General features: G+C 44.9%; 1 protein-coding gene across 7 annotated transcripts in view; it reads right to left on the reverse strand.

The window, feature by feature from the left end:
* Positions 1-26,634, reverse strand: part of PHF20 (PHD finger protein 20) — a 189,631-nt gene that overhangs the window by 59,384 nt on the left and 103,613 nt on the right. For 5 of the 7 annotated variants that reach the window (XM_084646317.1, XM_084646320.1, XM_084646319.1 and 2 more), the window contains one exon: positions 24,597-24,785. The exons of the other annotated variants lie outside the window; for them this stretch is intronic. In XM_084646317.1, the coding sequence (XP_084502443.1) occupies positions 24,597-24,785 (189 nt within the window). The remainder of the gene's footprint in view (positions 1-24,596; positions 24,786-26,634) is intronic. 7 annotated transcript variants of the gene reach the window in all.

Consider the following 26,634-nt stretch of genomic DNA (forward strand, 5'->3'; position numbering starts at 1 on the left):
AGAAACGCGCACATTCTATTGTTTACTAATTCTGGGGCTGGTTTTGTTCAGTATCTTTTATTAATTATCTGGAGGATGGCATGGATTGCACCCTCAGCAAGTCTGCAGATGACACTAAACTGGGAGGAGTGGCAGATACGCAGGAGGGAAGGGATAGGACACAGAGGGACTTTGACAAATTAGAGGATTGAGCCCAAAAGAAATCTGATGAGGTTCAACAAGGGTAAGTGCGGAGTCCTGCACTTAGGAAGGAAGACTCCCATGCACTGCTAAGGACTAGGGACTGAGAGGCTAGGCAGCAGTCCTGCAGAAAAGGACCTAGGGGTTACGGTGGACGAGAAGCTGGATATGAGTCAACAGTGTGCCCTTGTTGCCAAGAAGGCTAACGGCATTTTGAGCTGTATAAGTAGGAGTAGATTGAGGGACGTGATCATTCCCCTCTATTCGGCATTGGTGAGGCCTCATTTGGAGTGGGATCCAGTTTTGGGCCCCACACTACAAGAAGGATGTGGAAAAGTGGAAAAGAGTCCAGCGGAGGGCAACAAAAATGATTAGGGGGCTGGAGCACATGACTTATGAGTAGAGGCTGAGGGAACTGGGATTATTTAGTCTGCAGAAGAGAAGAATGAGGGGGGATTTGATAGCTGCTTTCAACTACCTGAAAGGGGGTTCCAAAGAGGATGGATCTAGAGTGTTTTCAGCAGTACCAGATGACAGAACATGTAATGGTCTCAAGTTGCAGTGGGGGAGGTTTAGGTTGGATATTAAGAAAAACTTTTTCACTAGGAGGGTGGTGAAACACTGGAATGCGTTACCTAGGGAGGTGGTGGAATCTCCTTCCTTAGAGGTTTTTAAGGTCAGGCTTGACAAAGCCCTGGCTGGGATTATTTAGTTGGGGATTAGGTCCTGCTTTGAGCAGGGGGTTGGACTAGATGACCTCCTGAGGTCCCTTCCAACCCTGATATTTTAGGATTCTATGAACCCATATCTCTGCTGTCAGCCTGTCTCCGTTTTGGTCTAAACCATCTGTTATGTCATATTTTAGATAGTAAGATCTCCGGGAAAGGAACCATCATTTTATGTATGCTTGAATAGTGTCTAGAACAATGGGGCCCTGACCTGGTTGACCGCTCTAGGTGCAACCATAGTATAAAGGAAAGGAGAACTATATAATCTGAGTAACCCTTTGGTATATACCATTCACAACCAAATTTTTAAGAAGATTATTTCAGTTTCTGATTATTAGTAATCAAAATGATTAAGGCCAAAGATCATGGAGTGTGTCACATCATAAATGCCTTTCTACACACAAAACACTATTAGAAGACAGGTTTCAGAGTAGCAGCCGTGTTAGTCTGTATTTGCAAAAAGAAAAAGGAATGCTAGTGGCACCTCAGAGACTAACAGTTTATGTTCCTCAAATGATTTCATCAATAATGCAAAACCACAAAGTGCAGGAAATAAATAGTGATGCCAATAGATCCAAACACATCCTACACATAGATCTCTAGTAACCCATCCACCATATGCAGCACATATCACACCTAATTTAAAAAACACTCCACAGCAAATGCACATCTATAATCAGTCTGGTTCATCAAATTGAAACTCTCAGTTTAGCAACAGTGATTTGGCAGCTGCCACAGGAATGGGACTCTTAGCTCTGTCCCTACACAGCTTTCACACTGTCTTCCCCTCTCCCGGCTTCTTCAGTGTCCCCCGCTATTTTGGAAAGGTGCAAGAGGGGGAGACATACTGAACTTCTGTCAGCTACAAGGTCTCCTCTTCCAGCAGCTGCCCCAGCCAGCTAGCCATCTATAGCTCACTGGTTGGCAAGTGTCAATCTGACAAGCCACAAGAAGTTCCTCAGACTGGGACTACCAGTATATGGACAGAAAATACATTTACCTCAGCCAGGAAGCCTTAATGCAGGGACAACAGGAGTGTGTTAAGGGAGACATGGATGGCAATCCCAACCTCATATATACCTACACACACACTCACGCCCACCTCTTTCGACCCCCTCCCAACAAATGGTGCATTCCCACCCCATTTCCTTTCCTCCTTCAGACAGCCACTATCTCCCAGGTGCTCCAGCTGCCAATTCTTCCTCCCTGGTCAGATAGTGAGCTCTGCCATTTATTCTTGGTGAAACTGCTTACTGTCATGATAAATTAGGGGGAACAACTTTTTAAATGTTCAATGTAAAATGTAAAGATTTTCAACTTGCATTGGCAGACACAGGTGACTAGTGTGTATGTAAAGTTTGTGGTTTGCAGGGACTGTGGGTATTTAGCAAGAGAAACCTGGAAAAAAAATAAAGGAGAGAGAACCCTAACCTAAGTTTCATAACAGTGTTTTTTTAATGTTTATATCTTAGTCCAGGCACCCTCACCAGTGCTTGCAATATCTTCAAAAACCTCAGACATGTCCGTTTTTCCATTCTGAGGTTTCTAAAGAAGGCAATTGGGCAAAACGACAGAGGTTTTAAATACCTGACTAAGCCAAATTTGGTGCAATTTTAACTTATGGAGCTACTCCCAGCACCTAGAAATTACTTAGAGGAAAGCACAAAGACTTTTTTTTTTAAAAGCACTTATATTTAGATTGAGTCGTATCGTGTGATTGCAGTGAAATCAGGAATCATTTTTTGGAACCAGATGCAATCTGTCTAAGCCAGCGAAGAAAGTGTTATCATGGGAGCACCATAGTTCAGGTTAGCAGAACTTTTTGTTTAGAGTTAATTTTCAAAGGTCTCTAAAGCGCATATGAATACTCAAACTAAAATAAAAACTGCTATACCAATTGAGATAGGGGATAGAGTCAATATGAATATTTGGGTTTATTTGGTCAAGAGGTTCCTGAAATCCCCCCCCCAAAAAAGGCTAATATAAAATACCAAATTTTAAAACATTTTTTGCCCACAACAAAAAATGAATATTAACTTGTGACCTGAGACTTAAAACTTGTAAAACTTTGAAATGGCTCTGCAGATTCACACTTATGGATTCTACGCCGCCTTGTGGTGCCTTATGGTAAAAACTTCTTTCTAGCAGTTTCAGAGCACTCTTGCACTCCCCTTCCCCCAGGGTCAGCAGACACTGACAGCAAGATTATGAAGCGGGCGGAGTGCCCTCATCACCTCAGTTCCTTCCACTGCAAAGCCCGAGACACAGAACAAACAAGAAAAGGAGGACTTGTGGCACCTTAGAGACTAACCAATTTATTTGAGCATAAGCTTTCGTGAGCTACAGCTCACTTCATCGGATACATACTATGGTTCCTTCTGTCCCTCCACCCCCACGAACACGATACAGTTCTGTGGTGACCTAGAATCCTATTTTCAACGTCTCCAACTCAAGGAATATTTCCAACATACCTCTGAACAACATACTAATCCACAGAGACCTCCCTACCAACACTACAAAAAGAAGGATTCTAGGTGGACTCCTCCTGAAGGTCGAGACAGCAGACTGGACTTCTACATAGAGTGGAAAAGCAGCATCACTTGCCCCATAACCTCAGCCGTGTGGAACACAATGCCATCCACAGCCTCAGAAACAACTCTGATATCATAATCAAAAAGGCTGACAAAGGAGGTGCTGCTGTCATCACGAATAGGTCGGAATATGAACAAGAGGCTGCTCGGCAGCTCTCCAACACCACTTTCTACAAGCCATTACTCTCTGATCCCACTGAGAGTTACCAAAAGAAACTACAGCATTTGCTCAAGAAACTCCCTGAAAAAGCACAAGATCAAATCCGCACACACACTCCCCTGGAACCCCGACCTGGGATATTCTATCTACTACCCAAGATCCATAAACCTGGAAATCCTGGGCGCCCCATCATCTCAGGCATTGGCACCCTGACAGCAGGATTGTCTGGCTATGTAGACTCCCTCCTCAGGCCCTACGCTACCAGCACTCCCAGCTACCTTCGAGACACCACTGACTTCCTGAGGAAACTACAATCCATCGGTGATCTTCCTGATAACACCATCCTGGCCCCTATGGATGTAGAAGCCCTCTACACCAACATTACACACAAAGATGGATTACAAGCCGTCTAGAACACTATCCCCGATAACGTCACGGCTAACCTGGTGGCTGAACTTTGTGACTTTCTCCTTACCCATAACTATTTTACATTTGGGGACAATGTATACCTTCAGATTAGCGGCACTGCTATGGTACCCGCATGGCCCCACAGTATGCCAACATTTTTATGGCTGACTTAGAACAACGCTTCCTCAGCTCTCGTCCCCTAACGCCCCTACTCTACTTGCGCTGTTATTGATGACATCATCATCATCTGGACCCATGGAAAAGAAGCCCTTGAGGAATTCCACCATGATTTCAACAATTTCCATCCCACCATCAACCTCAGCCTGGTCCAGTCCACACAAGAGATCCACTTCCTGGACACTACAGTGCTAACAAACAATGGTCACATAAACACCACCCTATACCGGAAACCTACTGACCGCTATTCCTACCTACATGCCTCCAGCTTTCACCCAAACCACACCACACGATCCATCGTCTACAGCCAAGCTCTGCGATACAACCGCATTTGCTCCAACCCCTCAGACAAGGACAAACACCTACAAGATCTCTATCAAGCATTCTTGCAACTACAATACCCACCTGCGGAAGTGAAGAAACAGTTTGATAGAGCCAGAAGAGTTCCCAGAAGTCTCCTACTACAGGACAGACCTAACAAAGAAAATAACAGAACGCCACTAGCTGTCCACCTTCAGCCCCCAACTAAAACCCCTCCAACGCATTATTAAGGATCTACAACCTATCCTGAAGGATGACCCAACACTCTCACAAATCTTGGGAGACAGGCCAGTCCTTGCCTACAGACAGCCTCCCAACCTGAAGCAAATACTCACCAGCAACCACATACCACACAACAGAACCACTAACCCAGGAACCTATCCTTGCAACAAAGCCCGTTGCCAACTGTGCCCACATATCTATTCAGGGGACACCATCACAGGGCCTAATCACATCAGCCACACTATCAGAGGCTCGTTCACCTGCACATCCACCAATGTGATATATGCCATCATGTGCCAGCAATGCCCCTCTGCCATGTACATTGGTCAACCTGGACAGTCTCTCCGTAAAAGAATAAACGGACACAAATCAGATGTCAAGAATTATAACATTCATAAACCAGTCGGAGAACACTTCAATCTTTTCGTCACACGATTGCAGATATGAAAGTTGTGATATTACAACAAAAAAACTTCAAATCCAGACTCCAGCGAGAAACTGTTGAATTGGAATTCATTTGCAAATTTGATACAATTAATTTAGGCTTGAATAGAGACTGGGAGTGGCTAAGTCATTATGCAAGGTAACCTATTTCCCCTTGTTTTTTTCCTACCCCCCCCCCTTCAGATGTTCTTGTTAAACCCTGGATTTGTGCTGGAAATGGCCCACCTTGATTATCACACACATTGTAAGGAGAGTGGTCACTTTAGATAAGCTATTACCAGCAGGAGAGTGGGGTGGGGGGAGGTATTTTTTCATGCTTTGTGTGTATATAAAAAGATCTTCTACACTTTCCACAGTATGCTTCTGATGAAGTGAGCTGTAGCTCACAAAAGCTAATGCTCAAATAAATTGGTTAGTCTCTAAGGTGCCAGAAGTACTCCTTTTCTTTTTGCGAATACAGACTAACACGGCTGTTACTCTGAGAACAAACAAGGACTCACAGGAGAAGCTGGGTGGGAAGTGTGAATATGCAGAAACATCTCAAAGAACTCCAGTTACAAGTAGGTAACCTTTATTTCTTCTTTGAGTGCACATTCCCATGTATGGGGGTAGACTGATAAGCAGTTCTGACAACCAACCAGGAGGTGGGAGCTGAGTTCTAGTTGAAAACAGTGCTTTGCCAAATCCAGCCTCCACCCTAGATGCCAAGTATAGAGCATCAGGCTTAGTGAAAGCATGCACTGAAGTCCAGGTTGCAGCTTTTGCAAATTTCAGCAACTGGGATCTGCCACAGGCAAGCAAAGTAAGTTGTCACAGCTCGTGGAATGTGGTCAAATCACAGCAGGTGCAGGAACTTTTACCAGTGCATCGCATTCAGTAATATACCGTTTAATCCACAGAGAAATGGTCCGGGAAGACACTATACATGCCATGTGGTTCTCAGCATAAGACGCAAACAATCTAGACAAATTTCCAAAAGCTTTGAGTTCTGCCCAGGTAAAAGGTGAGGGCCCTTCTGACACATGAATTATATAGGACAGATCAGGTTGGCCAACCTGTGGCTCCGGAGCCACATGCAGCTCTTCAGAAGTTAATATGTGGCTCCTTGTATAGGCTCCGGGGCTGGAGCTACAGGCACCAACTTTCCAAGGTGCCAGGAGGTGCTCACTGCTCAACCCCTGGTTCTACCACAGGTCCTGTCCCCACCCCGCCCCCTCCCCGAGCCTGCCGAGCCCTTACTCCTCCCTCTACCCCCCAGCCTCCTGCACGCCACGAAACAGCTGAATGCGAGCTATGGAGAGGGAAGAGGAGGTGCTGATCGGCAGGGCTACCAGTGGGCAGGAGGTGCTGGGAGCGGGAGCTGATGGGGGGCTCCTGATGTATTACTGTGGCTCTTTGGCAATGTACCCTGGTGAATTTTGGCTCCTTCTCACCCTCAGGTTGGCCACCCCGGGATAGATCCTCACTTATTAGAGTGATTATTAATTAATGGTCTGATAGATGTAAAAATCAGACAGCACTTAGGTAAGAATCTGGGATCAGGTCTGAGAACTACCTTGTCCTGATGAAAAAGAAGCGAAAGGTGGATCAGCCATAAGGGCATTCAACTCACTTACTCTCCTGGTCAATGTGATGGCAATAATGAAAGACGTTTTGATAGATAAACTGAAGAATCAACATTTAGCCAAGGGTTCAGAGGGCTATTTTACCAGCATGGCAACACCAAGCTGAGATCCCAAAAAGGGACAGGACTGCTAATAGGGAATACATGTTTGACAAACCCGTCAAATCTTTTAACCAAACCACCACCAACCGGTGACCTGCTATCAACTAGAGTATGATATGCAGAGATGGCTGCCAAATGCACTTTTAATGAAGAGTTAGATAATGTACTTAAAGAATCAGAAGCTAAGTATTCCAGAACACAAGGAATGAAAGCAAATACAGGGGAAATCAGAGCTTTCCCTCACCCACGTCTGAAATCTGGTCAACTTTAAATGGTTCTAGTAGACTGTTTTGAGAATTAACTAGCATATGCTGCACAAAGAACACTGGTCAAGCACAGAGTGAAAGTACAACCACTCACACCATCAGGTGAAGAGACTGAGTCTGGATGAAAGATCCTGCTCTCCTGCTGGTACAGGAGATCTGGGGACAGAGGAAGATGCATTAAAGACAGCTGAAGATGATCAATAAACCACCGCTAATGTGGTCAAGCTGGGACGACGAGTATTCATCCTGGTCCTGTCCTGAAATGTCTTACAACCGTCTGGATCAATAGAAGGGGGCACACAAAGCGAACATGAAGCCACTCCCACAGTGTAGAAGAAAGGCATCAGACAGGGATTGACTGTCTCTGCCCGCTCTGGATCAGAAGAGATGACACTTTGTTGATCCTTGCTGTGAACAGATCCACATCTGGTCAGCTCCCGCTAGATGGAGAATATGGTCTGAACTAACTGAATTTGGGAACTCTGTCTGCTGAGATGATTCACAACTACACTTTCTCCTGCCAAGTGTGGGGCTAAAAAATAAATTTCACAGTGAATACACTAATCCCATAAACCTACAGCCTCTGTGCATAGGAGAACAGAGTGAGCACTCCTCTGCTTGATGATGTAATACAACACTGATCTATTGTCTATCATCTGCATGACCATCCCCTGAAGGTGGGAGAGAAACAACCTGAAGGCCAAACGAACAGCCCTAACACACTGATGTACAGGGCTCCCTCCTGAGAAAAAAATCAGTGCCCTAGAATTGTCAAATGATTCAGATACAGCCCCCAACCCTTGTTTGATGTATCTGAAGTTACTGTCAGGGATGGATCCAGAGGACTGAACTCTACACCCCAAGAACATTCGCCCTGACTGACAACCATTTTAGAGAAGTTATAGTACTCTTAGGCATCATGATCAACATCCGAAGGCTGTCCCAGTTTGGTCTGTGATAACCAGTGCTGCATAGATCTCATTCTCAGATGCACAAATGTAGTGGCTGCCATAAGGCCCATGAGATCCAAAAAGAATTTCACATATCTGTAACATACAAGGAATCTTTAACATACACTGACTCATTTTAAGAAATCTGTCCTCTTATAGTGACTCTGGGAGGCTGCAGGTATTGCAGACATATTTGGCTTAATGTAAAATAAAACAAAAGTCCAGGGGAACTGCCTCTGGAATTGGAAAGTGACAGTGGAGGGCCTCATTCTTACAGAGGAAGTCAAGCACAGAGAACAAGCCAGCGATCTCATGCATTTGAGTTTTTTCAGTAACTAACCTTCTTTTCCTCTGAAAAGACATTCTCTTAATTAAGATGCGGTTACTTGCCTGTAACTGGAGGTTCTTGGAAATGTGTGGTCCCTATCTGTATTCCACTAAGAGTTACACATGCGTACCATGTGTCCAGAGCCGCAGAATTTGAAAGTAGCGTCCATTGGGCCGCACATGCACCTTGGCTCGCCTCATACTTCCGTCTGAGGTGATAAAGGGTAGGACAGAACAACTGCTTCTCCAGTTCCTTTTCCACCACGAACCACACAGATCCGGAGAAGAGGGGAAGGAGGGCAGGAAGTGGAATACAAATAGAGACCACATATCTCAAAGAGCCTCCAGTTATAGGTAAGTAACCCCCTCTTTGAGCGATTCCACTAACGGTGATTAACAAGCAGTACCTAAGTCAGAAGAGGATGTGGAGAACTGCCATGCCAAAGGAGTTATCCACTACCAAGTCCTCTGTGAGGCATAGTGTGCTGCACAAAAGGTGTGCACAGAATTCCACATGGCTACCCTACATATGCCCATAAGTGGCACATCCTGAAGGGAGGCTGAAGCCTGAGCTCTCATGGAGTGGGGGGTCGGGGGGGGGGGATAGGCCTAAAGTTTAGTAGCAGAGTTGAATGCAACCCAAAATCCATTTAGAGATTCTCTGGGTGGAGATGGCCTGCCCCTCAAGTCTTTCTGCTATTGCAACAAATAGCCTAGGGGACTTCCTGATAGGTTTCATTCTCTATAGGTAGAAGGCCAGAACTCGTCAGACACCTAGGGAATGGAGTCAATGTTCCTCTGCAGAGGAGTGTGGTTTTTGGAAGAAAACAGGTAAGAGAATGGATTGACTGATATGAAACAAACACAATCTTTGGTATAAATTTGGGGTGTAGACGTAAGGAGACTATCCTTGTGGAAGAGCGTGAAACATGGGTCTGCCATCGTAGCTCTGAGTTCCCTGACCCTTCTTGCGGAAGTGATAGCAACGGAAAGGAGGGACATGGAGCACGATGCTAATGGTTCAAAGGGTGGTTTCATTAGCATACAGAGAACTAGATTAGGTCCCACTGGGATGCGATCGTTTGGACAAGTGAGAAGGTTCTGATGAGGCCTTTCCAAAACCTAGGGGTTAGCGGATGTGTAAAGATGATTCAACTCTCCACTGGATACACCAATACGCTAATAGCCACCAGGTGGACTCTCAAGGAGTTGAGGGAAAGACCCAATGACTAAGAATAGAACGTAGTCCAGAATGAGGGGGATACTTGCTGATTCAAGTAAAACTCCTTTTTGTTGCAACCAAGATAAGAAACGTTTGAACTTAGCTTGATAACACTGCCTAGTGGAGTTCTTCCGGCTGCTGGAGAGGATGTCTTGCATGGCTGAAGAGCATGTCTGTTCTAAAGCAGAAGCCCATCCAAGTACCACACTCTGAGGTGGCGCACACGTGGACTGGGCTGTCTGATCTCGCCATTGTACGTGGTCAGAAGATAGGGGAAGATGGGGATGAGAATCAGTGGATGGGATGGCATGCAGAAGAGATTACGAAACCAGAACTGTCTGGGCCAGCAGAAGACGATCAGAACGACCATTGCTCTGTCTTGCTGGATCTTGTGCAGTATTCAAGGCAAGACGACGTAGCTGATTTGGTCACCTACGCCCTGAGAGCATCGCCCTGAGAGCAGTAACTGAGGCTTCCCTGGAGCAGTATGTGTTGCATTTGCTGTTCATTTGTGAAGCGAATAGGTCTCTGGTTGGAGTCCCCCATCAGGTGAAGATACCACATACTACAGAATTGTGAAGTTTCCACTTGTGGTCGATTGCAAAATGTCTGCTGAGCAAGTCCGTGAGTAGAATCATAGAATATCAGGGTTGGAAGGGACCCCAGAAGGTCATCTAGTCCAACCCCCTGCTCGAAGCAGGACCAATTCCCAGTTAAATCATCCCAGCCAGGGCTTTGTCAAGCCTGACCTTAAAAACCTCTAAGGAAGGAGATTCTACCACCTCCCTAGGTAACGCATTCCAGTGTTTCACCACCCTCTTAGTGAAAAAGTTTTTCCTAATATCCAACCTAAACATCCCCCACTGCAACTTGACACCATTACCCCTTCTCCTGTCCTCTTCTACCACTGAGAATAGTCTAGAACCATCCTCTTTGGAACCCCCTTTCAGGTAGCTGAAAGCAGCTATCAAATCCCCCCTCATTCTTCTCTTCTGCAGGCTAAACAATCCCAGCTCCCTCAGCCTCTCCTCATAACTCATGTGTTCCAGACCCCTAATCATTTTTGTTGCCCTTCGCTGGACTCTCTCCAATTTATCCACATCCTTCTTGAAGTGTGGGGCCCAAAACTGGACACAGTACTCCAGATGAGGCCTCACCAATGTCGAATAGAGGGGGATGATCACGTCCCTCGATCTGCTCGCTATGCCCCTACTTATACATCCCAAAATGCCATTGGCCTTCTTGGCAACAAGGGCACACTGCTGACTCATATCCAGCTTCTCGTCCACTGTCACCCCTAGGTCCTTTTCCGCAGAACTGCTGCCTAGCCATTCGGTCCCTAGTCTGTAGCTGTGCATTGGGTTCTTCCGTCCTAAGTGCAGGACCCTGCACTTATCCTTATTGAACCTCATCAGATTTCTTTTGGCCCAATCCTCCAATTTGTCTAGGTCCTTCTGTATCCTGTCCCTCCCCTCCAGCATATCTACCACTCCTCCCAGTTTAGTATCATCCGCAAATTTGCTGAGAGTGCAATCCACACCATCCTCCAGATCATTTATGAAGATATTGAACAAAACCGGCCCCAGGACCGACCCTTGGGGCACTCCACTTGATACCGGCTGCCAACTAGACATGGAGCCATTGATCACTACCCGTTGAGCCCGACAATCTAGCCAGCTTTCTACCCACCTTATAGTGCATTCATCCAGCCCATACTTCCTTAACTTGCTGACAAGAATACTGTGGGAGACCGTGTCAAAAGCTTTGCTAAAGTCAAGAAACAATACATCCACTGCTTTCCCTTCATCCACAGAACCAGTAATCTCATCATAGAAGGTGATTAGATTAGTCAGGCATGACCTTCCCTTGGTGAATCCATGCTGGCTGTTCCTGATCACTTTCCTCTCATGCAAGTGCTTCAGGATTGATTCTTTGAGGGCCTGCTCCATGATTTTTCCAGGGACTGAGGTGAGGCTGACTGGCCTGTAGTTCCCAGGATCCTCCTCCTTCCCTTTTTTAAAGATTGGCACTACATTCGCCTTTTTCCAGTCATCCGGGACTTCCCCCGTTCGCCACGAGTTTTCAAAGATAATGGCCAATGGCTCTGCAATCACAGCCACCAATTCCTTCAGCACTCTCGGATGCAACTCGTCCGGCCCCATGGACTTGTGCACGTCCAGCTTTTCTAAATAGTCCCTAGCCACCTCTATCTCCACAGAGGGCTGGCCATCTCTTCCCCATTTTGTGATGCCCAGCGCAGCAGTCTGGGAGCTGACCTTGTTAGTGAAAACAGAGGCAAAAAAAGCATTGAGTACATTAGCTTTTTCCACATCCTCTGTCACTAGGTTGCCTCTCTCATTCAGTAAGGGGCCCACACATTCCTTGGCTTTCTTCTTGTTGCCAACATACCTGAAGAAACCCTTCTAGTTACTCTTGACATCTCTGGCTAGCTGCAGCTCCAGGTGCGATTTGGCCCTCCTGATATCATTCCTACATGCCCGAGCAATATTTTTATACTCTACTTTTATACTCTTTTATACATTCTGTGTCCCCAGAAGATAAAATGCGGACAAGAGGATCTGGTCATTGAGGCACCAATTCCAAAGACTGAGCACTTCTGAGCACAGAGCAGCTGATCTCATTCTCCCGTTTGTTGATATAGAAAAAAATGGTGATGCTGTCTAACATGATGAACATGACAGGAACAAAAACTGAAGAAAGGATTGGCATGCCTTTCTTACAGCTTGAAGTTCCAGGATATTTATGTGCATCCTGGATTCTTGGGAGACCACATTCCCTATGTCATGTGATTGTCCATGTTGGCTACCCAGCCTACCAGGGATGTGTCGGGGAGGAGGGAAGGAAGGGAATCCCCACGCATATGTGACATGGGTCTGCCCACCACTGGAGGGATGACAGTAACTTGGCGGGAACTGTCAGCATGAAATCCATGGAGTGATGGTTTGTTGAGTAAACTGACTGGCACCACATCTGAAGACAGCAAAAGACATCACACAGCGAAAGTGGAATCTTGCAACAGGGGTCACTCTCATACATGAAGCCACAGGCCCAGGAAAGACAGGCAAGTCCTGGCTGGGATATAAGGATTGCTCACAACGTTAGTTATGTTGTCACTCATTGCCTAGAACCTGACTTTTGGTAAGTAGGCTCATGCTGTGACTGAACTGATGATCGCTCCTATGAAGTCCAGAGACTCCATGGGGTCTAGGATCAACTTCTCAATGTTGATGTGGACTATGAAGGAAGAAGGGTGAAATTATCTCAGACCCCTTGACAGGAACATAACGCTTTTCAGACCCTTTGGGGGTAGCCGTGCAGGTGGCAGAGGAGTGCCAGGCTTGTGTGTCAGGCTCCAGAAAAGCGTTATTAATTAGCTGGGCAATTCTGGCTGTTCCTAGGGTGTGGAGAACATCAAGCAGCTTATGCTGGGTGTCCTGGATTTCTTCCAGGGGAATTTGGAGTTTCCCCATGACTTTCCATAACAGTTCTTGAAATTGCTTGAAGTCATCCAGAGGAAAAGGGGATGCTGCGGTCACCACTTCATCCAGAGTAGAAGACGGACTGCTGGGACCGGACTAAAGGGCTCCTCCAACAGCTGATTTGAGTACCTGTTAGAAGGATCCCATAGGGAGAAGGCAGGCGAACAGTCTCTCATGGACCAAGATGGTTCCGAGAAAGGGTTTTGGGACCATGGTGCCTGCCCAGTATAACCAACAGGCTGCATGTGAAGGAGGTTGTAGTGGTTCCCGCAGCATGGGGTACCAATGGTTCTGAGGTGGTGAAAGCGGTGGATGCTGCCCTGGATGTCTCCATGAAGGCATGTAGGGGTGATAAGACACGGTCAGTTCCTCTGCCACTTGATTCATCGGAGGAGGAGAAGGTGGACTCCAGTTCAAATGGTGGTACCGGAGGTGGTACAAGGGTATAGGTTATTGGAGCAGATGGTAAGAGGTCCCATACTGGGGGCATATCCCATGGCAGAGAAATAATCTCTCTAGCGGTGATGTAATACCAGAATTTGACCAAACTAAACCGCAGACATTTTGGTTGTATTTAGCCACCACTGATTAAAAGCAGAACATGACATAACTAGGAACAATTGCATGGCTCACATAGGCAAGGCGAGATTGCTGCAGTTGCAGCTTTGCTTATCAGAATGGGAGGAGCTGAAAGGAGTTAACAGACCATAAGAATGGAAGAAAGTAAGTGGACAGAGACATCAGATTTGGGTGCCCCAGACATACAAGTTTATTATGGCAAGAAATACTAAAAATGGTTTGTTGATAAGAGATGAGTAATTTGTTAAAGCTAGGAGAATTGCAGACGAAATCGGGGTTACTATGGTAACCCACTGCAACTGCAGCAATTTGGTTCTGCCGAATCCAGCAACTACGGGTTGTGTGTTTTGTGAGAGTTAGCTATAAAAGGTTAAGAAAAAGTAAGCACCTGGAAGCAGTCCTGAAGGAACTTTTCTTTGGGCAAAGAGCTGACTCCCGAACTCATCAGCTGGACGGAAGGAGGGTCCCCGAAAGCCCATCTGATGATCACTCAAAACCATCTCAGACTTTGGGTAACTATGTTTGGGTGCTCTGAAGAGAAAGTTACTGCACAGGGTGAGTAACTGAGGTTCTTCAAGATGATTGTCCCTGTGAGTGCTCCACTTTAGGTTCATATGCAGCACGGCGCTTGTAATCAAAAGATTTTTAGTAGCAGTGCCTGGTTGGGTTGCACACAGAATCGCAGGACTAGAAGAGACCTCGAGAGGTCATCTAGTCCAGTCCCCTGCACTCATGGCAGGACAAAAAGAGTTACTAACATTCCACAACTGTTGCTCTTCGAGATGTGTTACTCATGACCATTCCAATATAGGTGTGTGCGCACCACAGCCACAAAGTTTTTCCCCTCAGTGGTATCCATCGTGCCCCCTGGAGTCATGCCCTCATAGCACCGGTATACAGAGCCCTGCCACCCCCTCAGTTCATTCTTGCCAGCTAACTCCAACAGAGGGGTGGTGGCAGGGGGTAGGGGTTTGGATGGACATGAGCAACACATTTCAAAGAGTAGCAGCTATAGAAGGTTAGTAACTGTTTTTTCCTCGACTGCTTCCTCATGTGCATTCCAACATAAGTGACTCCCAAAGCAGGTATAGGAGAAAGATTTGGAGTTCACTGACCAGCAGACTGAAGCACTACCCTGCTGAACGCAGCATTGTCTCTAGTTAGTTGCAAAAGTGTGGACTGAAAACCACGTTGTTGCTCTACAGATATCGTAGATGGGAACTGTGCCACAAATGCCACTGAAGACGCTTGTGACCTTGTGGAATGTGCCGTCAGGAGCAGGGACTTTCACCATGTCGTAGCACATGCAGATACAGTAAGTGATCCATGATGAAATTCTCTGGGCTGAAACTGAAAGACGAGCCTGTCTGCCACCACCATGAAAAGCTGAGTAGTTTTCTGAAGTGATTTAGTCCTTTCTATGTAGGAGGCAAGTGCCCGTCAGACATCTAGCGAATGGAGTCTCTGTTCCTGGTTGTTGTCAGGCGGCTTTGGGTAGAACACCGGGAGAAATGCGTCCTGGTTATTATGGAATTGTGACACTACCTGTGGAAGAAAGGCTGGGTGAGGGCGCAATTGGACATAGTCCTTGACGAAAACTGTGTATGGAGGTTCTGAAGTAAGGGCCTAATCTCCGAGACCCTACTGGCCAAGGTAATGGCTATCAAAGACAAGTATAGAACACATAGCCAAAGGCTTGAATGGAGGACCCATAAGCCTTGATAGCACCAGGTTAAGGCCCTTCAGTGGGATAGGCTCTCTCACCTGTGGGTACGTTCTGTCCAGCCCCTTAAGAAAAAGGCTACAGATCAGGCTTGCAAAGATGATTCAGCAATTCACCCATGGGTGACAAGCTGAAATCACAGCCAGGTGGACTCTGATCGAAGACACCAACAACCCTTTTTGCTTCAGGGGTACCAATTAGTCCAGGACACATGATACTGATGATCGTGTGGGTGAGACCCCTAACTGTTGTGACCAGATCAAGAACCTTTTCCACTTTGCCAGGTATATAGTCCTAGTGGACAGCTTTCTGCTCACTAAAATCTTCCTGAACTGTACTGGAGCATGCTAGCTCCAAGGACGTTCAGCCACGGAGCTTCCAGGCTGTGAGATGAAGGGTGTGACTGGGGTCCCGGGGGCAATGCTGAGGTTGTTCAATTAGGTCAAACTGCAAAGAATGGGGCAGACAATACTGAGATCCACCAAGCTAGTAACAAATCAGCTTCTAAAATACTTTACTGGTTACACAGCTTTAGCCAAAACAGTTTCCATAAAGCAACCCAGCCTTCAGCTTCCTCCCCAGAGAGCCAAGTCAAATATGATGGGGATTACTGAAAATCTTGTTCATCAAATGAAAAGTTCTACCAATCCCAAAGGACTGGACACATTACCAACCAAGTTAATGAATATTTCAGATCTTACCCAAATACATGCTTACATCCAATTCTTTGGTATCTAATATCTAAAGATTTATTTATAAAAAGAAACAGGTGAGTTAAAATTGGTTAAAGGAATCATATACATACAATAATTGTAAAGGTTTCAGAGTAGCAGCCGTGTTAGTCTGTATCCGCAAAAAGAACAGGAGTACTTGTGGCACCTTAGACTAACAAATTTATTTGAGCATAAGCTTTCATGGTCTACAGCCCACTTCATCGGATGCATAGAATGGCACACACACACAGAGAGAGAGAGAGAGAGAGACAGACAACATGAAGAGGTGGAAGTAGCCATACCAACGGTAAGAGGTTAATTAATTAAGATGAGCTATTATCAGCAGGAGAAAAAACTTTTGTAGTGATAATCAAGATGGCCTATTTAGACAGTTGACAAGAAGGTGTGAGGATACTTAACATGGGGAAATAGATTCAATATGTGTAATGACCCAGCCACTCCCAGTCTCTATTCAAATCCAAGTTAATAGTATCTAGTTTGCATATTAATTCAAGCTTAGCAGTTTCTCGTTGGAGTCTGTTTTTGAAGCTTTTCTGTTAATCAGGTTTGAAGCAATGACGGCATAAACTGCTAAGTGGTTACATCTCTGATTGCTCCCAATTTATTGTAAGGTCCTCAGTGGTCTCTTGGTTAGAATGCTCCCATTAGTATAAGTCCATAGTCCAGAGCAGAAAAGAGGCAAAATGGAGCCTTTTACAGTTTCTGCCATGTGGAGGGAAAACCTCATTGTCCCAAACAAAACCCTTAGTATAGTGTGTGGAAAAGTGCAGGCACACAAGATGGAGTTTAGTGTCACCTGGTTTAGGCACATGCCCTTGCATGCTTTGATGAGTCAGGTTAGCCATTACCCACACACTATCTAAAATGTCCTCAGGAAGGTTCATCAGGTGTGGATAGGCTTCTTTCATGGTCCATTGTGAGTTAAGTGTTCTTTGATGGGCCATTCAACTTGAATACAATGTGCTGGCTAAACAATGTGCTTGCTAAATGTCATGTGGATGTTACCCAGGAGCAAACAAATTTGAAATATACTGGTATACAGCCAATATTTATAATTTCAGATACAAACATGATATATGCATACAAATAAGATAATTACATCAGCAAATCATAACCTTTCCATTGACAACTTACATAACATACTTTGTACAAGATTTGTTGCAATTATATATATCAGTGGTAGCAACAATGATCTACATGGTTATTTTAATCATTTTAATCATATAACATCACAAAGGGATCAGGTGATGTAAGCGTCCGTGGTCTTGGGAGATGACGTTTCCACTGAGAGGTTCAGAATGGTGGTAAACCAGTGCTGACGAGGCCAGGCCAGGCTATCAGGATCAGGTTCGTTCCTTCCTCTCTGACCTTCAACAGGACCTTGTGTATGGGGGGGGGGGGGGGAGGGAGGGAGGAAGAGGAGGGCTCACAGAAGAGATGGCGTTTCCACGAGAGGGAAAATACAGGTCAGTGAGACCAGGATGTGACTCAGGAAGGAGCAAAATTGTAGGCACTTTGTTGTGTCTTGATGCAAAACAGGTCCTATTTGGGGAGTTAAAAGTCTGGGCGGATGGACCATTCGTGACTGGAGAAGGATCTGTTGAGGCAATCCACTACCTCATTCTGTGCCCCCAGGAGACAGGAGGCTTCAAGATGGACTGAGTGGGATACGCAGAATTCACAAAGGTGGACAGCTTCCTTGCATAGGTGACAGGAGCGCACTCCACCCTGCCTGTTTATACAGAACATTGCTGTCGTGTTGTCTGTAAGCATCAATATGCATTTGCCTTTTAGATGGAATTGGAATGTCTGGCAGGCAAGGCACGCTGCTCTGAGTTCTCTCACGCTGATGTGTAGTGAGAGCTCTGCCTGGGACCAGAGGCCCTGGGTTCTGAGGACCCCCAAAGGAGCCCCCCAGGCAAGCGCATAAGCATCGGTGACTAGAGACATGTACGGCTGAAGTTTCAAGAATGGGACACCTGCATACACTGTCTCTGGATCCAGCCACCGAAGGAGGGTAGTGACCACTGAATGGTTAAGTGTGACAACCATGTCCAAGCAATCCTGGCTCTTCAGTACACTGATGCTACCCAGGATTGAAAGGGTCTGAGTTGCAATCTCACATGTTTCACCATGTAAGTACATGATGCCATGTGCCCCAAAGTTTCAGGCAGTTTCTTGCTGTGGTGATAGGCTGGTTTCTGATGCTTTCTATGATTGAGCCCAGGACCTGGAACTGGGCTTCTGGAAGAATGGCCCCTATGATTTCTATCCTTTGGACAGGGGAAAGTGTCAACTTCTGCATGTTTATCAATATGCCTAGCTTCTGCAAGGTTGACAATATTAACCTTACCTCTACCTCCACCTGGGCCCTGGTCTGACATCTAATCAGACCCTAGGCAATTTATTCCAGTGCTTAACTACCCTGACAGTTGTGGATACCTGTCATTTCATGATCACTTTCACCTAAGCTGCCTTCCACTTTCAAATTCTTAACCAGTTGTCAAAATGAAACACCTATTTGATCAAAATGAAATCTAGAACAGCCTCTCCCCTAGTAGCTTTCTCTACTTTCTGAAATAAAAAATTGTCTCCAATACATTCCAAGAATTTGTTGAAAATCTGCCCCTTGCTTTTTCCCCCCAACAGATGTCTGGGTAGCTGAAGTCCATCATTATCACTATGTCCTGTGCTTTGGATGATTTTTAGTTGTTTTAAAAAAGCCTCAGCCACCTCTTCTTCCTGGTTAGGCAATCTGTAGTAGACCTGTACAATGACATCACCCTTGTTTTTTTACCCCCTTTATCCTTATCCAGAGACTTTCAACAAGTCTGTCTACTATTTCCATCTCTCAAACTCAGTCCCAGTGCATATATATTTAATATATGAGGCAACACCTTCTCCCTTGTTCTCTGCCTGTCCTTCCTGAACAAGCTGCACACTTCTATACCAATTTTCTAGTCGTGTATTATCCAACAAAGTTTCTGTGATGCCAACTATGTCATAGTTTAACTAGTATTTCAAATTCTTCCTGCTTATTCCCCATACTTCTCAGATTAGTATTCAGACCTCTACAATACCGATTTGATTCCCCCCCCATGTTCTCTTTCCTCTACCCTATCCCTGCTATAATGACCCATGCTCTCCCCAGATTCCTAGCCTTCTCCCAGGTTTCCAGGTTTTTGACTTACCACATGCACTGTTCCCATCTTGTGCCGATTCTAGTGGTTACATAGTGCTGTGTGGCCAACCGCTTCCTCCGTTCCTTCTCTACCACAGTCTTTAGCGTGAAAAAAATGTGGACGTAGGGGGGAGGAGGGAGGGTAGTGGAGCACTCATAGGGACAGCCATCTCAAAGAACTTCAGTTACTGCACAGAGTGAGTAACCTCCTCTTCAAGGAGTGTCCTTGTGAATGCTCCACTTTAGGTGACTGCAGAGCAGTGCCCCTTCTGTTGAAGGGAGGAGCTTCGGAGTTAGCGTTTTGTCATCTGCCACAACTGCAAGGCCAAGTAGAGTGTTTGATGCAGAGTGTTGCTCTATGGCAGTGTTGTGTGAACGTAGGGGCTGACACCCAGTTTGCTGCGTTGCAGATGTCCAGAACAGGCACATTGTTGAGGAAGGCTATCGATGTAGCATGCGCTATGATGGAGTGAGTGCAGGTCCCTGGTGGGGGTTGTATCCGGTGATGGCTATAGCAAAAGTTAATGCAGCCAGAGATCCATTTTGACAGCCTTTGTTTGAATATGGTGCCTCCCTTAGATAGCTCCATGATGGAAAGTAATAACTTGGAGACTTTCAGAAAGATTGTCTTTTTCAATGTAAAAAGCTAGCACCCTATGGACATCTAGGATATAAAGTGTTGCTTCTTGTTTGTTCCCATGGATGGGTTGATACAAATGGACAATGAAACTATTAAGGTAGAAAAGTGGGAAGTGGTCATAGGATAACAATTTTTTGAAAATTACTGTGTATGGGAGATGTGCCATGAGGGCCCCCAGTTATCCCACTTGTCAAGCGGATGTGACAGCAATGAGGAAGGCTACCTTTATCAAGAAGGAGAAGTGAGCATGTCGCTAATGGTTCAAAAGGGAGCCCCGTAAGACATCGTAGCACCAGACTGAGGTCCCATGATGGCACGCAGGCACGTATTTCCACGTAGAGGTTACAAAGACTCTTGAGAAAACTTTCAGTGGTAGAGTGAGTGAAGATCGAGAACTTGTCCACTTTGTGGTGGAAATGCCATGATTGCTGCAAGGTGTATTCTGATGGAGCTCATTGAGACACCCGATTTCTTGAGTTCCAGTATGTAATCCAATGCCATTGGAAAAGGAGAGGTAGTTACTGTTTGCCTATTCTGGCAACATGTATGGAATTTCTTCCATTTGTGACGGTAGGTATGCCTTGTAGTAGACCTTCTGTTGTTAATATCTCTTACCTCCTCTGAACAAGTCATTTCATTGTCTCTGAACCACGGACAGAGCCCTGGCATGGATACAAAATTGGTATATGCAAATGTGGATATCCATGGAGTTGCAGAACTTTAGCGACAACAAGCGAGACCAGCAAGGCCAGGGCCAGCAACCAAGCCAGGAACCATAGTGGAAAAAGCAGTGACATGTTATGCTACCACTTGCGGGAGCCAGCACCCAAGCCGGGGAGCTCCTCCAGCTCGCATCCAGCCCTGCCCACTGGGGCAGGCACCAGTCTCACTGGCAGCTGTCCCTGGTCATGCTAGTGTGTGCAAGCAGCTCACACGCTCCCGGACAGGAGATGCAGGAAGCATGAACATGCACTGCGGACTGCCCGCTGCTCCAATAAGTTCACATGTAATGTTGATTTTCATAGGCCCCAACCTAGCAGCTAGGTATCCATTGTGAGTATCATCAATGGGGGAATCGGAGGAACTTCAGTGCAAACGTTGTGTGTTTGAGTTCACCAATGTAGAGAATTTTTTACTTGCTTGACATTGTAGGACCTTGGCCCTCACAAATTTGGGGTATAGTATTTTATATGTATGTATGCTTAAGACCTAATTTAAAAAGGTAGTTTTAGGTAAAAGCTTTCTGGTTTGTATCAATCATTTCATCAGACACAGGAGCTGTGTCCCTATTGATTTGTTCCTGACACCACCTGGAGAGAAACAGTGATGTTACCACTGCTTTGGGTTCTGAAACCCATAGGTTTCAGGTGTGGCAAATACTGCACCTGCATGCGATGTGAGCTTCTCCCAAGCAGTAGAGGCAAATTTCACAAACTTGAAACCTTATCTTCTGCTTCTTCGATTCTGCCATGCCATGGAACGGGGCCGGGGGGGGAAGAATCTCAATCTCCCCAACCTTAACTCTGCCCCTGTGGAGTTGGCAATCGGCATTGGGAATATAACAATCTTACAACTCTCAAAGAAAATCTGCCGTTTTCTTTGTGCCCATCCCTCTCACCTACCAGATATGTTCTCCTATTCATACACTCCCATGGATCCTTGCTGTGTTCAATGCAACATCATCTACCCAGAAAGTACAAACAAAGGGTCACTAGACAGCACCCTGGATAATACGGGTTTCTCTTCACTTACAGCGCTGCAGCTGCACTGCTGTAGCCCTTTTGTGAAGACACTACTATGTTGGCGGGAAAGCTTCCTCCCATTGACATAGTTAATTCACCTGCACGAGGTGAAAGTGCTCCTGTCGACATAACACTGTCTACACCAGAGGATTAGGTCAATATAACTACATTGCTCAGAGGGTGCAGATTTTTCACACCCATGAGTGACGTACTTATACCTATGTAAGTCTGTAGTGTAGACCTGACTTAAGACTAAGTGAGATGTAATATGATCGTCCTGAGGGATTCTTTAGAATAAGAATCAGAATCTTTTAAACATTTAACATTTTAGTTTCCCTGTCACTGTTCTTCACCACCACAGTTGACCTCCAAACATGCTGCCCCTGAAGGATCCCTCCTTTAGGCCACTGTGAACAAAAACAGGCAGTGTAAAGGTTGTGGTGGGGAAAACAAGACTGACTGTAATTTTTTTATATCTGTGTGTTTTGTGTGGTTGAGTATTTGTTGTCAGTGAATTTATATTACAAGGGGGCTCTGGGCACTAGTGTGGAGAGGGGGCCCCATTGTGATGGGCACTGTGCGTACATGAAATAGGACAGTCCCGTCACCAAAAAGATATTTACGAGTGAGAATATTATTTCTTTAAAAAGTCATAAATCGTAGGGACACAGTAAAATATTTAAGATGAGGTCAGCAATATTCACTTTAAAATGCCCTGCAAATACAAAAATTAGCTGACATTGTTTTTTGCTTCCTTACAAGATATAAAGGAGATCTGATTTTTTTTTCTTTTTTATAGAGAAGAAATTCAGGATTTGTTAAATTTTTTTTATTCTGGAAGACTATGGACAGCTGGAGAACTAATGGGATTATGACAGACAACATGCAAGTAAAATTTCACTGAGAAGGGATACAATTTTTTTATACACGTTTTTTAAAATCTTTTAAACCTATCTACCTCAAATACCTGAGAAACAACTGGGAGAAATGATTCAACATCCCCATTCCACCAACTACGAGCTGAGAAAGTTCACAATCCACAATTCTGATACCTCCAAATTAGGCCAAGGAGGACCAGACTTGACTATCTGGACTTCTCTGATTTAAAAAAAAAAAGCAGAATTCATCATTTCCTTTATATTTTTTACATATCATCATCATACTGGGTCAGATCAGTGGTCCATCTCATCCAGTATCCTGTCTGACAGTGGCCAGAGCCAGATACTTTTGGCAGTTGGAGGTTTAGGGACACCCAGACCATGGGGCTGTGTCCCTGACCATCCTGGCTAATGGCCATTGATGGACCTATCCTTCAGGAATTTCTCTTTTTTTGAATCCAGTTATGCTTTTGACCTTCAATGAATTCCATAGGTTGACTGTACATGGCATGAAGTACTTGCTTTAGTTTGTTTTAAACCTGCTGCCTATTAATTTCATTGGGTGACTACTAGTTTTGTTGTGTGAAAAGGTAACTGGCACTACCCTATTCACTTTCTCCGCTCATGACTTTTTAGACCTTTATTATATCCCTCTCTGTCATCTCTTTTCTAAGATGACCAGCCCCAGTCTTTTTAATCTCCCCTCATACGGAAGCTGTCCCATACCCCTAATAATTTTGTTGCCCTTCTCTGTACCTTTTCCAATTCTAATATATCTCTTTTTGAGATAGGGTGACCAGATCTGAATGCAGTATTCAAGGTACCATGGATTTCCATAGTGGCATAATGATATTTTCTGTCTCTATCACCTATCCTTTTCCTAATAGTTCCTAACATTGTTAGCTTTTTTGACTGCTGCTGCACAATGAATGAATATTTTCAGAGAACTCTCCACAATGACTCCAAGGACTCTCTTTTGAGTGGTAACAGCTAATTTAGACCACAGGAGGGTGAGGTAATATCTTTTATTGGACCAATTTCTGATGGTCAGAGGGACAAGCTTTCAAGCCATGCAGAGCTCTTCTTCACGTCTAAGGGCTCATCTTCACACACAGTGCTACAGTGGTGCAGCAGCATCAGTGCAAGCACACTGCTGTAGCGTTTTAGGGAAGATGCTACTAAGTTGATGGGAGACCTTCTCCCTCAGAGATGTGGTAGCTATGTCGATAGGAGAAACAGTTAGGAGTTTAAGCTTCAAGGCTTGTCTTTTTAATGTGTTGTGCAGGTTCCCTTTGAGGATGAGGATTGATGGGTCAGAAAGAGTGATCGCTTAAGTGTTCACCCATACGTGATAGGGTGTTGGTCTTAACATTTTCACACAGCTACACAGTGAAAGAGGAAGTTTCACATTGAGGGATATACAGACTATATGCTGGGGAACTATAACCTTTATCCATTAAATCTGACAAACCATAATTTATCATTCACATGTATTCCTGACACGTGCTAATTAACAAATACATCGGTGTTTGAGGTTAAGTGTTCTCTCACAGCTTATCTTAACTGCCTATTAGATCTTGAAGTGACTGACAATTTGGGATACCACAAATGATTTTTTTTTTGGGAAAGGAATGGAGTTTCATGAGCAAATTATTAGGATTTTCAGGCAGAATTCAGCAGAGGAAACTGCTTTGTGACAAAGAGCTCCTATTTAAGAATATTTGAAACAACTAAAACACTGAAAAATACTGCTTAATGTTCTCTTCACGATTACAAAAGTATCTGAGAGGGGACAAAGGTAGGCCAAAGAATCATGTACCAACATTTATAACAATTTCTTATACTGCACTGAAGTTCCCCAACATAATCCCATGTTAGACCAGTTAAGAAGCCATACCATTTTCAGTTCTTTCCCTTTCTTGATGTTTCTCATGTGATCTGTCTATATGGTTCTCTTTGCTTTGCTCTCTAAGGGAAGACCGGTGAGCCTTTAATGAATTTACTGAGGAAGGAGCTGAAGTTCTTCTCTTTTCTATTTTCTCATCTCTATGTGGTGTAGTCCTTAGGGCTATGTGAAGAGGAGCATCTATAAAGAGAATAAAAATGAGTTGCATGCGTTAATATTTTTGTTTCAAAACTCCACCTAGAACCATGAAAAAGAGGTACTTGCCAGCAATAATTCTGGTTGTCTGAATGTATTGCCTCCCTAGAGCTACACTGTAGGATTTATATGCCTAGCTGAGTGACCACGGATCTGCTTATAAGCAGCAGTTAACAGCTGCTGGAGGGTGTACATAAAAAAAAAAAAAAAAAATCAATCACAGCTTTCCATATACAGAGGGTATAAATACTTTCCCACCAGTCTTTCATCAGAAATTCTACCTCCAGAAGTATCCAGACTTTGAAGCAGAAAGGAGAAGGGAGGTGAATACGGCTCTATGGAGGCAACTGATTCAGATAAACTCTTTATCAATAAGAATTCTTGTAACACTTCTTCCACAAAGTGCCACTGTAGCAACCTAACAATGACAAGGCTGAGGGGTTCTTTTAGTTTAATAGTATCTGAAGCACTGCTCTCCAAAAACCACCCTCTGCCCTCAATAAAGCATCGAAGAGAATACTGATTCACAAAGATGTGAACCAAAGCTGCATATAGTAGCCCTACAAATTTCAAAGGATACATCTCAAAAAGGGCATAGTGGAACTGGAAAAGGTTCAACAAAGAGCAACAAAGATTATGAAAGGTACGGAATGGCTTCCATACGAGGGGAGACTAAAAAGATTAGGGTTGTTCAGGTCAGAAAAAAGATGACTGATGGGGGATATGATAGGGGTCTATAAAGTCATGAACTCTGTGAAAAAAGTGAATTTAGAAGAAGAGCCTTACTCACCTTGGGCAGTAACTGGAGTTCTTTGAGATGAGTGGCTACACTTCAGGTTGTTTAAACCCCTTTGGCCCATTCATGCACCCTATACTTCCTTGTGCCCCGCTCTGAGGCTAAAAAGGGTTACATGGGCAAACTACCCTCAGTTCCCTCTCTGCTGCAAGGGCACAGAGGAAACCCTGAAGCAGAGGAAGCACGCAAGCAAAGGAGCACTCATAGGGACACACATTTTGAAGAATGTCAGTTACTGCACAAGGTGAGTAACCTCTCGTTCTCAGAGTACTGCGTCTATGGGTGTTCCACTTCCGGTGACTACTGACCAGCACCCTGAGCTGGAGCAGGGGGGGCTTTGGAGTCAAGTCCAAGACTGAAGACAATACTACATTTCCAACACAGCATCTGATCTAGCAGTCTGGACCACAGAGTAATGCTTGGAAAAGGTATGTATGGAGGTCCAAGTGTCAGCCTTACAAACATCCAGAATAGGAAGAATTCTTGAGTAATGTCACTGTTATAGAAAGAGCTGTCGTGGAATGGGCCAGCATGAATCAACAGACACAACCTCATTCTATCATAACATAATACAATACAATCAGAAATCCACCTGGAGAGCCTCTGGGTGGAAATCGCCAAACTGTCAGACGTATCCGCAATAGTCATGAACCGTCATGGTTATTTCCTAAAAGACTTAGGCTATGTCTACACTACACACCTTACAATGGCGCAGCTGAAAAAACAGGAAACAACTGAGATGGGTGAACTGCAATACAAAAAGAAAAAAAATCCTGAAGTGCAAGGGCCGAAAACCAACCCTCTCCTCCGTTCTAATGACAGAATTACAGCTGAGAGAGATACCATCCTGAATTTTTGTGATTTCACAAAACTGTTTAGGAATCTTAGATCTAAAAATCATAGAATCATAGAATATCAGGGTTGGAAGGGACCTCAGGAGGTCATCTAGTCCAACCCCCTGCTCAAAGCAGGACCAATCCCCAATTAAATCATCCCAGCTAGGGCTTTGTCAAGCCTGACCTTAAAAACTTCTAAGGA

The sequence above is a fragment of the Lepidochelys olivacea genome (genome assembly GCF_965140295.1).
Source record: "Lepidochelys olivacea isolate rLepOli2 genome assembly, chromosome: 13".
NCBI lineage: Eukaryota > Metazoa > Chordata > Testudines > Cheloniidae > Lepidochelys > Lepidochelys olivacea.